We start from the raw sequence: 15,698 nt of genomic DNA on the forward strand, positions 1-15,698 counted from the left end.
AGACAATTACTTTAAATTGTTTTCATTCATAATTTATTGTTGTTATTATTAATAATAATAATAAACAGGTATATGGAAGAGGAAATGGGTTAATGAAGAGTGTGATGAACAAATAAAATAGGGAAAATTGTATATTATACTCGCTTAAGATAGGTTTAGATATTTATGTGGACATTTATGTAGTATATATTATATGTTGAGAGGGATAGTTATAATTATGTAATATATGTTATATATGTATTATGTATGTAGCATATATATATATATTTATAGGGATATTTATGTCGTTTATATAGTATATATATAGATTTATATAATATTTGCATTTTCTATATATTGATATAATATTTATGTAATATTTATATTTTCTATATACTTATATGGATAATTATGTAGTAATAGGCATGTTTATGTAGTATTTATAGATACTATATTTATATGGATATTGTGTAGATATAATAGCAATAATGTAAATTCATAGAGTTATAAAGGGGTAGGACCTAGGAAAAAGTGCATACTTCTTCCTACTCCTTTTTCGAACCTATGTGCATATGAAGATATTAGTTTATTTTTATTTGTTATATACATGTTCAAAATAAATTAAATCATTCATTCAATAACAATAATAATCATACTAATAGCAGCTCAGACAATTTAGTTGGTCCCCTCAACCTATTATTTTGTTGTACAACGTTTTGAGGCGATCGCTGCAATCAAGTGATTTTTGTAACTCTCAACAAGACTCCTGCACCTGTACACATGTATTGTTCTTCAGTTTTCACATTTGAGGGATTTGTTCTCTGAACTGCATGTTTTTTCAGCAACTTAAGTCAGAGGCTTCTGCAAATCTGCTGCAACAGACGACCACAGCAATAAACCTGTAAAATGGACCTTTGAAGAGACTTAAATCACGAAAACCAATGCAATAATGAATTCCCTTTGAGGATTAATGTACTTTTACATTTTAATTGAATTGAACGTTGCAGCTTTTGCTGGAGATGTTTAATCGGATTTAGATCAGGGCTGATAGAAGGCGCTTTCAGAACAGTCCAATGTTTTGTGTTTAGTCATTCTTGGGTGTAAAATGTTATTAAATTTATCATTACATCATTGTTTTTTAAATCCAGGTAGGAGTATAGACAGGGATAGGTAAGGCCACAAGCAGGCTAAAGGGTAGGGTCAACTCTCCATTCATATTCTGGACACAGTGGAATGCATCAGGCCAATCTTAGCAAAAAAATGTACATTTTAAATGTATAAAAGCAGTGTAAAGGTGTAAATGCCTTCACAAGAGTTTAGTTCCGTGAAGCTTTGAGGTAAATATTTTGAAATCAGCTACGGGTAACATTTATTGGATATTTGCAACTGATTTGTTCTGTTAATTATGGTAAAATATTTTCTCATCTACCAGGGCTTTTAAGAATGACTACATTTTAAAGTTAAAGTAATTCCTTTAAACAAAATGATCACTGTTACATTCAGTTAGTACAGACTGAGAATGATTTCCTATATGAATACCTTTATAATAATATTTGTGAGGATTAAAAAGTTAGTATTAAATCAATATGAGCTATTAGTATTCATAATTATTCTTTATCATCATATCACAGTCTTAGCAGGATACATTCTCCAACACATACTAATGAAGGTATAGTACGGTCATTTTCCTTTCAAGAACAAACAAAGAAACAAAAAACTGAATAACATACATGCTTTGGACAAACAACTTACATATATGCTTACAGTCAAAGGTTTGGACACATTCCCAAATGAATGGGAAACTGGTAATGTGTGTGTGTGCGCGCGCATGTTATATATATATATATATATATATATATATATATATATATATATATATATATATATATATATATATATATATATATATATCAGACACACATATATATGTAGTTACATATAGTAATATAACTATACTATAGTAGTATATAGTTACATATACATAGTTTTAAATAATTTTATATCTACCAAATATAATGTTCAGCTTCTGAGCGTGTCCTCAAAGCTGGACAATGAAAGACATGCAAAAATAAGACAACAGAACGGTGTACAGGTAATTGTGAAGAAAACAGACCCGCTAAATCAACACAAGACATCTGCTTGCACATCTGGAATTAAACTCATTGTTAGTGTGATGTACCTCCTCCATCATGTAGTGTACAAACATCTGTAAACCGTCAAGAAAACAGACTACAAAAAATATGGTTTTAAGTTTTCACAGTGCAGGAACTGCTGATGAGATGCTGCAGTCCTCTCACATGAGAGAAAATATCAGTTGGAATTTCACCTTTTTTGTCAAGTCCCTTCACATCCAGCATGTCCTCTGAAATCAACAGCAGGTCAAAACCATACATGATCTGCACTGATTAAAGAATGTTCAGTCATCTTCTACCATTTAAGATCAAACAGACAAAATAATCAAAACATTTAGGCATTTAAAGGGTTTAGGCATCATGTGCTATGTTTCTACTCAGGCTTAATTTCTCCAGGATATGTACATGGTCCATGTTTACATCTGAAATGTATACAATCTACCAGTTTGTAAAAGGCTCACACAGCAACAACAACCCGATACAGTCCAAAGACACAATCCAGGCCATCAGTGTTCATTGTGTTTTTTCTACTCATACATGTAAGTATCAAAATATGATGGTTTGTAAACTTATCTTGACCAGAGGTACCTGTTTGTTCTCATGTTCCTAAGAGAGCATACCTCTAATCTTTAGTTCATTTGGTAGTTTACAGGCGACCATTGGAGTCGGTGGGTCAACACAGAGGCAGTAATCTGAGAACATTCATGTTCTTGCATGTATTGTTTGTGTATGAATGGGTTGTGATAGACGTATGGAAGCAACTACACTAGAGAATCCAGGTCCAGTTCTGGCAGGGGATCCTTCCAATAGGAGACGCTGCTGTAATCAGGACAGTCGACACTGCAGGAAGTGCTGCTCTCAACAGAGAGCATGGGGAAGAAATGCTCCACCAACTCACTGAGGTGGCTGTACCTACAACACACAAAGAAGATTGTTCAGCGTTATCTCACAATTTCATGAATACTGCAACCATTCAGAAGCTTTCATATTTTTGCCTTGTGTACTACAAGAGTGAACTTTTATCTTTCCACTGTCTTGTTAACACAGCTTTTTGCTTGAAGTAAAATGTTGTATTCTACACATGGATGCTAAAAATGATGAAATATCTGTTTTGACTCGGTTTACACATTGCAAGCGTTTATTTTTCTCTGATACTTACGAGGACTTATTGCCTTTAGTCATCTCCTGGATAAGCTCTCCTTTCGGGTTGACAGTAAAAATCCTGGTCTTAGACACTCCAACCTGCTTATAGGCATAAGCATCCTGCAGAAGCAAAGGAAGTATTACAGAGGAGCTGGACTAAATAATGTAAGACTTTTTGTTTCACGAATCCAATGCTTCGTGTCAACAAGCTGCATTCAAATTATACTATTTAAAACATTTGGAAACCTATGTGTTTGTTCTTTTCTATTTTTTCCCCTCATAAAGAGACATGGAGGTCGGGACTTACGTTAGTCCTGTTGCCGAAAGCTGCATAGAAAGGTTGTCTGTTTGGGTTGAACAAGTCCTTGATGTCACTGAGACAAGCAATCTTAAACACTTCCGGCTTCTTCTCAATCACCTCTCTACACAAGTTAAGACAGTTGACAGTACTTATGATGTATATGTGTACGTAGACAAACATTTGAATATATGTCATACAGGTGTATTAGTGCTTATTATAGTTGATGTGGCCACTTGGATTGAGCAATACATCCTTTTTTTTTCTCTCAAACTTTTGCACCCTTTTTCCTTCAAATGCAACCTTGCTCTTTGTAGAAAAAAGTTACCCCTAATCAGTACAAAACCAATCAGATTTCTATCACTACAAATCTGATCTACAGGAAAAGGGCATTTTCTTGAACGTATTACCTGTGTAGTGCTGAAAAGAGGCTGCTGGGAGCCAACAACACAGGGCCTTTAGGGAGGACCGTGCCTTCGTCATTGACCCACTGCAAGTAGTCTTTAGTGATGGCTGCCATGCCTATGGCTCTTGCTGAGCAGTACAGGAACTTATAACCATTTCTGCAAGGAAAGAGATATTTCAATTAAGATTTTACTTTGAAAGAAACATTTAAGCGTGTGAATCAAAGTGTCTTTGCTGCAAATTACATTAGAATTATTAGAAATAAAACCATTGGTGGGAACAAGATGTTGGTTAGGTTTGATTATTATTGTTTGAGTATTATGTATAGAAGTTTAAAAGGAAGAAAACAACTAAATGACACAATTTAACAGTTTCCGGTAATTTGAAGTAATCATGTTATTTGACAGGAGAAAATATTTCAAAATAACATGACATACTGGTGTATTTTGTGGTACAGTCTGGCAATCCCTTTATGGGTCCAGTCTTTACCAAACTGAGGTAGAATATGACCCAGAGCATCAGATCTGCAGGAGACAAGAGGGAATATTTTTATTAAAAATAATCAAATTAGCATCTATAGAAGATTACAACAGCAAAGAAAATTCAGAGTCTGCAACGGGTCTATCTAGATTTTTTTGTTCTTTTTCTTTACTTGGTGATGGTGCCATCAATGTCTGATATGATCACATGATCGTCCCATTTCCACAGATAGATGGTGGCCTCACAGCGGCAGGTGCCCTGGTATTGTGTGGTTACACTGAACATCACTTTATTGGCTCCTTCACGCAGATTCAGATTCTCCTGATAAAACAAAAAAACGACAGTTAAATGCATTCCAGTGTAATCCCACAGATCATTCTCTCCGAATACGCTTAATATATAAAGTATATTGAAATGTATGCAAGGCCATCTCTTACTATCTGTTTAGAAGTTAGACGTAGGGATTTCCGGTACATCTGGCAGATAGACTGAGTGACACTAGCAGCCTCTGTGGATGGAGTGGAAGTAATGGTGGCTTTTCGGCCAAGCCCCGCCGCTTCGTCACTGTCGATGTCATCAAGTGTGGCTCTGGAAGAAAGAACAAAAAACATTAGCTGTGGTGGCATTATCACTCTCTTTCCCATTGCATTATTTATTTATAAAAAAAAGCTAAATTTGCTTGTGATTCATGAATAAAAATCATGTATGCCTATGTATTTTGACAATCTTACACACATACTCCACTTCTGTTCCTTTAAAAGAAAAACTAATCTTATAATTTTAATAAAGATTTTGGCCAACGAATGAGTCCTTGCTCTGTGTTGCAAACGTGACAAGGCCACACATTCATCAGTCTAAAGCTTACGTTAGCTCCTTAGAAGACAACAATGACAAAACATAAACACAACAAGAACAGCTACAAGACGTAAACGGTTCACTGATTTTCACTCGTCTATTTAGTGCGCACTGTTCATCTTCAGAATAGAAGAGATACAATAAATAATTCAACAGACATGATCAAATTCTAAATCTGAGTTTGTATGCAGTTGCTCATGGCTCTACTAAATCACTGCTAAGAAGCTCCAAACAAAAAGGAGCAATTCTGCCCAAAATTTAAGTGAATTATACCAAAACCAGTAAAGATTAACACAAATCTAGGGGGGAAAAAATAGTTTTTTACATTTACGTTTTACTACCCGTTAATTTCCATGTGAAATCATAAAACCATGAAATAGTTTAAAGTTTACAGCATTTGTTCTTTGGGCTTAGATTATTTCCTGATGCAACGACTTACTTAACTGTGGTGGAAACACTTGCCATTGGCTCTTCTTGCTCCTCCTTTGACTGTTTTTGCTGAAGAAACACAGAGTTTAGATCGTCTGCACCAAATTAAACAGTGTCCACTGTAATTATCCTTACTCATCTTATTCCTACATAAATAAATCAAACCCAGTTATAAATACCACTCTCTTACAAGTGATCACTGCATGCTTCAAACATACAGCATTTTTTTTCATTACTTGAGCTGCTACCTGGTTACTGTCCATGTCTCTTCTTCTCCATGAGAACCACCAACGGCCCGACTTTTTAGGCATTTTGTCCTTCACCAGTCGTTCCACTGTACTCTGTGTACAGCATACATAAAGAAGAAGGTAAGAAACAATTAGTCTTGCTGTCATTTCCACTAAAACCTTATGTTTTATTTTCAATTTCCTTTAGAGTCAAAAAGCAATAGCAAAATCCACATCAAAAGGCATTTCATTAATACCTTGGGAAATTGTGTCGACCTCGGAAAAATGGGGCACAATACATTTCCTTTAAGATTGCATGTGGTTTAGGGGAAAAAATAAGAACTATACCTTTGGTAAGTTTTTCTGGAAAGCTGTCATTGACAGGATCATCGGAGCAGCCACTGCCCAGTTGTAATAGCTGTGAAGAGTCAAAGTTAGCTCATGAATGATGCATAATCAAAGCTTCATTTTTAATCTTACTTGGCGTTAATGCAGATGACGAGACTTGGGTCCTCAATGATTCCTGGATTGTTGACAAAATCCTGGTATGTGACAAGGTGTTCCATGAACTTTTCTGGAGTAGAGTCAAACCAACACAAAGACTGATTTAAACCGTCTTTCTTACACTCTATTTGTGTTTTTATAAACCAGTACTCAGTCACCCCTCCTACCTTTGGTTATCTGGCTGGTGTCGCCCTCCTGTCCACAGAGGGACATGCTGACGTCCATGCTGTAGCAGGTGGAGTCTGACAGGTACTCCGTACCGCTGTCCATCGCTCCGCTGCCCACCGACTGAGGGGACTGGCTACCTGAGCAAGAGCTCTGCTCAGCGCCCTGCGGACCTGCTCCCTCCACCTCACTGCAGACACCCCACACAGTCTAGGTCATTTCAGTTCACCCTTCATCACATCTTAAATACTCAAAAATAAAAAACACAATTACTGGGTTATTGTGGGAATTTATGATCCATTGAATCACTCTGGTGCTAAATGTATTTACCTTTTGTCCTGTTGACTTCACAACACAGATTTCAGAGATCACAAAATGGGGCCATGTTTACCAGCATGCCGTTTTACCTGACATATCGGGTGCAAAGCTCTTACCTTTTAGGGAAATAAAGTGCAGCAACCTCTGGGTCTAGTGTGGTCAGATCATCCAAGTAGATATCAGTTGGTCCCAGATGATGATTTCGCTTAGCTACAATCAATGTACACATCAGCAGATCAGCAGGAGGATATTGTGCAGTAAGAGAGGATTTCTGGGTGATAGCTAAGATATGTCAACTCAAATTAGGGGTGGGCAAAAATATCGATATGGCAATATATCGCGATACTTTTCCAGCCGATTCAATATCGATATTAAAAATTTGAATATCGATTTTTTTTTTTATATATATTTTTTATCCCCGATTTTTTTCCCATTATATCACCCAGTGCTCCTACCTAAGTGACAGTCCTGGGCATTGCCACTCTCTACCAACCCTGGGAGGGCCCTGCACTGAGCTCAGGTTTTATTTCACGTTTTATTTCATTTTATAATTTATTTTTTATATAACACAATTGCCTGTCCTTAAAAAATGAAAAATAATGGACAGAGGTTTATTTATTTATGGATTTATATCTATACTGACTGATCACTGTGCCTGTCCTTGGTTTTAGTACCATCTTTCTTGTGTTTATTATCATTTGCCACATAATTAAAGCAACCTCATACTAAATTTAATGTTAATTTCATATGATGTAAATAATATGAAAAACATATACAAATAAGTTGTAACTTTAGCTTGTATAGTTATAATAAAACATTGTTTTGACTCAGTTTGTCCCATGAATTGTCACTATAATCTGATGAACGTGCAACTCGGATTTTAAGATCCATCACTATCATCTGATGTACATATATACAACTTGGATTTTAAGATGTGTAATGCATTTTAAAATTTTTCGGTGAACTATGTAGAATATAATAATCGGGATATCGCATAATCGGGATATCGCAATGTGTATCGTATCGTGGCTCAAGTATCGTGAGGTCCTTCCCAATACCCACCCTTAACTCAAATAATAAAAAAAACAAAACAAAAAAAAAACAGTTTGAATACTTGGAGAAGGATTTCACCTTTCTTCTTATCCTGTTGTTCCACTTTGGAAGATGCCTCCGAGGACTTTGCTGAGCCCTCTACAACAGTCACTCCTGTGTCTTTCATTGGTGGTTTTGATACAGCTGTTTCAGTGAGTGAGCTTCCTGCTGATCCATCAGTTGCTGCAGGTACTTTGTCCTCTTCTCCTCCCTCAGCACACGGATCTATCCCACTGTCCCCTTCACTAACATGGACACTACTGGTAGAACCCTGATCGCTTTGCTCCAATAAAACAACCTGCTGATCTAATGGTTCTTCACCACACTGACTTGTTTCTGGGGCTGTGCAGTCATCACTGTCTTTCATGAGCTGTTTCTGTGCTTTGTTTGTTTTGGCCTCGGTATCCACACTATTTTCATTTCCAGGGCTAAAAGTATGTGATCTAATATACTGAACAAATACTTTTGTTTCTTTGCTAGTATTGCTCTCTAAATTGGAGGAAAGGTCTCTTTGTCCCTCCTCTCCTAGTGTACAGTCAAGGGTTTTTGTTGATTCTACATCGACTGATGAGGCACAAGACATGAACAGGTCACTGTGGGCAGAATGAGCGAAGTGAGAATCTATCCCCTGGGGTAAAGCAGGTGTTTGCAGGGACGAGTTATCAAAATCAACCGAACATGTCCTTGGCTGTGGTTTCACCACGGTGACACTGCTTTGTCTTCCACAGATAATCACAGGCTCAAAGCCCATATCAAAGGAGTCCTGTCGCTCAATGGTGTGGAAATGAGAAAGAGACGCATCCTGCGCTTCTGCCGGTGTTTTCTCTGGCTGACAAACCTGAGAAGAAGAAGATTTACGGCATTACTACGGCACAGGTATACCTTAGAAGCACATCTGTGTAAGTGGATGCCATCATACCGTGGGAAAGCCTCCCCAGTTCCACTGCATCTGAGGCCCAGAAGAATCCTGTGTTTTAACTAGGAGCTCAGAATCACTCTTTGGAGAAGGTGGCCGGCTGCAGAAAACACTGCTGACAAAGAGAACCAGATCCAGAAAGATTAATGCATGCTTCAGGAAGGAAAAAGGCTTTAATTTATTTAAAGTAAAGATTTTCTCACTTTTCTGAGGGAGACTGCTCTCCGTCTGAGTGTGGATGAGAGTCTCTAGTCGGTGTGACCCCCAGCTCCTCTTTTGGCTCCTCAGACAGTGAGTAGTACATGGATTTACTTTAAAAACACACAAAACTAATCATTTTAGCATTTGAAAACAAGTTAACATGGCAAGGCAGTGGGAAGGTAGAGTTTGTTAACATAAACACAGGCATGCCAGCAGTAATAAAACCATGATAAAGTATTTGGCTTTAAATTCATGTCTGCACCTTTGCATGAGTGAATAAGAGGTGAAAGGGCAGAACAATGCAGCACAAACACAGCAGGAAACAATTAGTTGTCTATGCAATATGCATCTGAGATGATATAAATGGATAATTTATAGTATGAGTGCTTAAGACACACGTACTAAAGGATTTAATTAAAAAAACAGTCATAATATAAATCTGATCAGCCATCTTTTTACCAGATTAAAATAGGAATGCAACATTAGTAGCCATCAGAATGTATTAGAGACATAACTCCCTCATATTTGTAGCAAGTCTAAAGTGTATTTAACAGTTCACCCAAAAAAGCACAAACTATTTCATGCTTCAGGGACTGACCTCACTTGCAGTGGTGTGGACAGATCCTCTGATGCAGAACTGTCCAGATGAGCCAGATAACCTTCTCTCTCAGACTCTCTCTCTCTGTCTCTCTCTTCAGATGAAGAGCTGGCCTCTTCTCTCAGGTTGGTATCAGAGCGCATGCGCTTTCGCCGCCGTTTCTTCTTGCGGGCACTCGACCCATTGATTGGGGTCCCTTCGGTGGTCTCCTCAATGTCCCCGGACATCTCACGAGGAATTGGGGAGGTGCACAAATGTGCTGGGACCTATGGTAAGACAAAGAAGGGCAACCAAAGGTGTATGGTGAATATTAAAAAACTGGAATTACAAGAAAAACTGAATTTGCTGATTCTGAACCAGTTGCCATTAATGTTGCCAATCTTACCAACATATTTTCATTTTCCTCCACAAAAAAAGCCTCCCCATTGTCCCCAAGCTTCATGTGCAGGTCTACTGGTTCTCCATTTATTTCAATATCGACCTAAAATTACAATAACAGAGGACTGCATTAGTGATTTAGCTACAAAAGAGGAATGTTTGAGTGAAAAAACATGTAATAACATGAAGACTGACTATTTTCTCCTTGGAGCGCAGAACGCCAAGCTTCCCAAAGCGGACGTGAAAGGGGGAACACTGGAAAGATCCATCCGGCTGTCGGACAACGATGACGTCGATCCCTCCGGTGAGAGTGGCAGGGTTAAGACCGCGGTACAGCTCCTTCACTGTCACAAACACGGTCTCTGCCAACTGCCCCACAATATTCATGGTTTGGGACTACAAACAAATAAAGAAAAGCATTTTTAAAAAGAGAAGTAGTGAGGTCAAGTGTGATGACATAGCAACAAAAAAAGCACCAGCTCTGCATTTATTATGTTGAGTCTACTGTCTGGTTCTTAGTTCTTTTTCTAACTTTCTAACTAACTTGCTGAAACAGATTTTCTCTGATAATTTAATTTTACCCCAATATAAGTGATTACATTGTCATAAGAGCTTCAGGCCATGAAACTTCCAACCGTTTCACTCAAGCTGACACCAAAACAGAGGGATGTCCCTTGGATAACTGCCAAGCAGATATTTCTAATCCTTTGAGTAAACCGTTGTGACCTTTGTAATGAGATCTTCATCATGAATAATGGTCTAAAGGTCATTAGGTAGCAGTTAAGACCAGCTCTTGAACAGACTTGTTTTTAGGTCTGTCAAGGTGATTATGTGAAAAGGTTCACAAGGTGGAGTCTGATATTCACAGTACAAACTGACTTAACAGGCTGCAAAAGTCAATACTAAAATGCATAAACAAGGATGTTGAACTATCGTGACATTTTATTTGGTCACAAAAAAACAAAAACAAAAAAGATCTAAACTACAGAAGCATATTGCATTTACTTGGGGAAAACAAATATCTTTTTAAAGATATAAATGGTTTGGTTTTTCTGAATTGACATCCAATTTTACTTTTGATTTCAAAAAAACATCCTTTTAGTGGGGTTTTCTTACCACAAAATGAGTTTTGATGAAGGGAAGAAAAATAGTCCTCTTTCGATCATAGACAAGCTCAGTTCGTGCAGGAAAACAAATTGCTAGACTACACTTGGCTTCTGTGGGATTAGGAGACAAACTAAAGGCCGACCTTAAAAGCTCTAGTCTAGACAAAACTTTTAGGAATATAAAAATAGCCTGCTCCTATGCAATACTACTTTCACATTTGCAAAATAACTTCTGAGGTGATGTAACTGCTGAGCTGATGAAGCTAACGCCTTAAACTGAAGGCACAAAGGAGGGGACACAATATGCTGGTAGACAAGCAGTCATCCAAGTCACGGTAAAGCTCAACGGCTTGAAACAAGAAAAAGAAGTCCAGTTGCTTTGTTTCAAGCTTTTGGAAAAAGAAACATTCAAAATAATTCTTGAAAAAATGTTGAACACTATTTGTTTTTCATGCTTAGTTTTAGTTGACACAAACCAAAATAAAACTAACACGATGTTTAATGATCTATCAAACTGAGTTTAGCCTTAAAGCTCCAATATTGCCTAAATGATTCCCAATACTTTTTTTTCCTTCAATTTACTGCAACAACCGAGATAACAACTTAAAGAAGTTTATATTTTAATGTAAAACGGTTTGATTAACATCAACTGTATGTATGGCATATTCAAAACCCACATAAGTGATCTAACTCTTACCCAGAGAGAAGGATGTAGATAACCCCTCCCAGCCAGGCTGTGTTGTCCTGACCTCCCCTCCGCCATTGGTTCAACAAGGAAAACTTTTCCAAAGTTGGGAACTCGTAAACCATGCCCAGACACATTACTGCAATGCCCTCCTGAAGGACCGGCAACTCAGTTCCCCGTAATCTTCTCCAGCTTCTTAGGGTTAGTGCACCCCATTACCTCCCCGTGGATGTCAGGCTACATTTTTCTAGCTGTGACACCTCTGAGATGAAACAACAAAAGTTCATACAGGCAATTGTAACTGCCGAGCTAGATGGGAGTTTCCACTCAATCAGTGCTCATCAGAGGTGACAGTTCTAGTCCTCTCTGCTCTGATCTAGCAAGTGAAATATAGCAATCAGTGAGAGTCCCAGTATATTCATTCACGCACTGATGCTTCCTCTATCTCTATCTCTACACTATTTCACAAGCATTCACCACACATACACCCCCCACGGTCACACTGAATTCATACTTCCCCTCCGCACATGACAGCCAGACCAGCAGTTTCTAAAAGGCTTGGACAGGCTATTGAAACAAGGTTGGCATGAAAATGCACACAGGCAGACCGCACAGTTTCTGGTCATAACGACAGCTCTCTAGACCGTCAGATCAGGGTACTCTGCCAACACTGGAAAGTTGACCAAAAATCCCAGCACCGATGGTTATCTTGAACAGATAACATGCAAATGTGGATATTTATCAATGCCTGAATTCTCTATAGAGGTAAACACAATATTAAAAGGTAGGCCACGATGGTGGAGGTGGTGGTGTGATGTCTGAGAAGGACATAAGTCTAAACTGTTAGTTGGGCTAAAAGGCTTTGCTGTCCAGAACAACAACAAAAATCAATGTCTGCCGACACAAATGTTCCATTTTTGTTCTTTTAGAAGTTATGCTTGATAAAAACAATCAGGTCTGGTGTACAAAAGAGAGAAACAGCAGTAAAAAAATAGCGATAGAGAGCAAAATACAAGCCTGTTGTGTGTGTGAGTGTTTTCATAAAAGTATGAATGCTGTTTCTAAATTATTCAGTTTCTATCATTTGTTGTTATAGGTGTTATTTTTAAGATTTTTGTTTTTTTTATTTTTCCTGATTGAAGAATTCAAACTAAGAGCTTCAAAGATACTAGTTTGTATTGATCAGTGTCCGTTTCTCCCAGAAAGCCTCTTTGTTAACATTGTTAAATCAACAAACAGAAGCCAGCATTGTGCTGTCAAACATAGTGTTTTGCTTTATTCAAAAGGCAGTTAAGGTAACAACACATAAATAAAATACAGAAACGACCTCATTCTTCCATATTCAAAACGTAGAAAGCAGATGATCAAAAACCTGCTACATAAATCCCATTTTGCCAGAGAAGCTACATCACAAACTGCATAAAACATGTACATTTGTTGCCTCTACATGTTATCATTACGTCTCTCACAATATGTCACTTTTTAGATAATCCGTTTCAGGGTCCAAGATCCCTTATGATGGGACATTTTACAAAGGACTATATGAAGGTTACCATTATTTACGGCTTCTTCTTTTTTTAATCATTTTTTGGCGGAGCTGTTTAATAAGAATAAGACACGTCTCATCAAGACTTCCGCATGGCTTGAGTTCAGCTGTTCACACGCTGCTTTCTCATTTGTCCACGTTTGAACACCTCAGCGATACTGTTATTATATTCCCAAACTTCAGTAAATAATCTTAAACGAAACCCTAAATAAACAGGCCAGTTTGAAACGTTGATAAGGAAGAATTTAGTCGGAGACAACTGACCTTTACCACCTTGTAAATACAGGGTGAAGGGTTAAACAACGGAAACAATCGCACACAATTCAGATTCCCCTCAATAGTTAAACGTCTTAACATCTTCTATAAATGTCACAGAGCGTTAATTCTGTCTGTATAGGAATAAAACAAGGTCTGACAAGAACTTACTTTTTCAGGACGTTTCTGTTGTCACTCTGAAAAACTTCCATCTTCCAGTACGCTGCTGCTGCGCATGCGCAAATCAATCCCTTCTAGCCAATCAGAATGCCGGAAGAAGAATGTCCCGCCTTCAGAGTGAACACAGTAAACAAAGCAAAAGCTTTTTTATTTTTTAATGTTTTGACAAATACGACACAATTATTAATAGTAGTTGTAAGGAGTAGCAGTAGTAATAATACTAGAAGTACTAGTGGAAGTAGTAAAGATTGGAATAAGATCTAGTTGAACTTGATATTAACAAGTGTCATAATAAATATGTAATATTCACTTTACCCATCATGTTGCAGCTTACCCTGTGCATTTGAACCTAAAAGATTATTGCACAAACTAGGAAAATCATGCACAAATCTGATAAACCTGAGGCCCCTTTTATATGGATTAATCACTTCACATGGCGTGTTTCTTGATTAATACAAGCACCTGCGATAAACTACAAAAGCTGCGTGCCTGATAAGCACATCTGTTAATCACAGCTTTTACAACAAAAATATGCAATTTCACGTTCATTCCCCCTTTTTTTAATCATCTTTGTGGTGAGAGATTTCAGGTTTCAGTGATGATAACCATTTTGTCCACTAGGGGGTGCTAGTGTACTTTCACAGAGCTTTTGTAAGCCGACCTCCCCTTCCATTCCAACCAGACTTTTCCTAGTACCTACTCGGGTCTAATCATCTACTCATTATAACTATGTTTTGTAATTCACCTCATGATCGTCACTGTTTTTGAATATTATATAATTTTGACAAACTGTATAGGACCTAAAATGACACAAAAACATAAAATCCGACTAAGAAAAACTTGACAAATGACAAGTTTGTTAAATGGATCATTTTTATAGAGTAGAAAATATATATTGTAAATTAAAAAAAAATAATGTTTACATTTGGAGAAAAAAAAACAATGTTATATAGACATCTTACATTAAAATGCAGGCAATGCATCACACATTTTTTTTTTGGATTTCAAAAAAGAAAATCAGGTGTCAAAATAAAAAGTATGTTAAAAATTAAAAAAAATGTAGGTTATATAAAAAGACCTCCAGTCAAACCTTTGTTGAGTTTGCCAGAGAAAAAGGCAATTATTTTGACAGATGGTGTTGGTTTTTTGTTGAAGATTTTAAGAATTACTTACGTGAACGCATTGCTGTACATCTGAAGTAACATGAAGTCAAGTCACTTTCAGCTGCTGCTGTTTAAGTAGATGAGTATGTTCTTACACACTAGTCTGCCTTTCAGTCGGGAGCTGTTAGAACTTCATCTGTTGGTGTATCAAATGAAAAGGCTAAATCAACTCAATTGAAAGAGGATAGGCTACAGAATGTTTTTACTGTCATAAGTTTTGACATATTGCTCTTGTTGACCTGTTTTAAAGTAAAAAGGATCATAGTCCAATCACCCTCAGACCATAGGTGTGGGGTTGGTCGGAAATAATCCTTGTACAAAAGGCATGAAAGAGGTTGACATGCACTCCTGATCCCTGTTTCAGTCCTTTCTTATTTGATGGGCTGGTTTCACTTTCCGGACACCCTGCCGACCAGCATCCAAGCCACATTTTGCGTGATACCGGCGGCTCTCAAACCGTCATCTTTGCTGACACACTGCCATTCTTTGACCAATCATTCTGTGGTCATATACTATAATCCGAGGGATTGAAATGGGATATTCCCCCTCGACCTGCCCATCTGGTACATTTGCACTCTAAGCTAGTCTTGGGAATCTTCCCAGTTGCTGTTTGTCCTTCTGCTCGGTAATGATATTGCAGGAG

The 15,698-nt window shown here is 37.5% G+C and overlaps 2 protein-coding genes across 4 annotated transcripts in view; one reads left to right on the top strand and one right to left on the bottom strand.

The window, feature by feature from the left end:
• Positions 1–1,883: 1,883 nt before the first annotated feature.
• Positions 1,884–13,941, bottom strand: LOC133448862 (phosphatidate phosphatase LPIN2-like). 3 transcript variants are annotated; one of them, XM_061727791.1, is made up of 20 exons: positions 13,884–13,941; positions 10,316–10,516; positions 10,128–10,223; positions 9,743–10,008; positions 9,147–9,254; positions 8,947–9,058; positions 8,067–8,865; positions 7,052–7,145; positions 6,620–6,807; positions 6,429–6,522; positions 6,297–6,366; positions 5,970–6,062; positions 5,732–5,790; positions 4,875–5,025; positions 4,610–4,758; positions 4,395–4,481; positions 3,963–4,115; positions 3,562–3,676; positions 3,271–3,374; positions 1,884–3,023 (listed from the first exon to the last, which is right to left on the bottom strand). In XM_061727791.1, exons 2-20 carry the CDS (start codon positions 10,505–10,507, stop codon positions 2,873–2,875), a joined length of 3,081 nt encoding a protein of 1,026 aa, XP_061583775.1. In that variant the 5' UTR covers positions 10,508–10,516; positions 13,884–13,941; the 3' UTR covers positions 1,884–2,872. The 3 variants fall into 3 exon arrangements, with proteins under 3 accessions (XP_061583775.1, XP_061583774.1, XP_061583773.1); XM_061727790.1 differs by lacking the exon at positions 13,884–13,941 and adding an exon at positions 11,924–12,282 and having other exon boundaries at positions 8,947–9,055; XM_061727789.1 differs by lacking the exon at positions 13,884–13,941 and adding an exon at positions 11,924–12,282.
• The window catches only part of fam219aa (family with sequence similarity 219 member Aa), a 46,995-nt gene continuing 43,851 nt past the window's right edge, over positions 12,555–15,698 (top strand). The window contains exon 1 of the mRNA XM_061727796.1: positions 12,555–12,676. The gene's annotated coding sequence lies outside the window, so the exon portion shown is untranslated. The remainder of the gene's footprint in view (positions 12,677–15,698) is intronic.

This window comes from Cololabis saira, chromosome 8 (assembly GCF_033807715.1).
Source record: "Cololabis saira isolate AMF1-May2022 chromosome 8, fColSai1.1, whole genome shotgun sequence".
Lineage (NCBI taxonomy): Eukaryota > Metazoa > Chordata > Actinopteri > Beloniformes > Belonidae > Cololabis > Cololabis saira.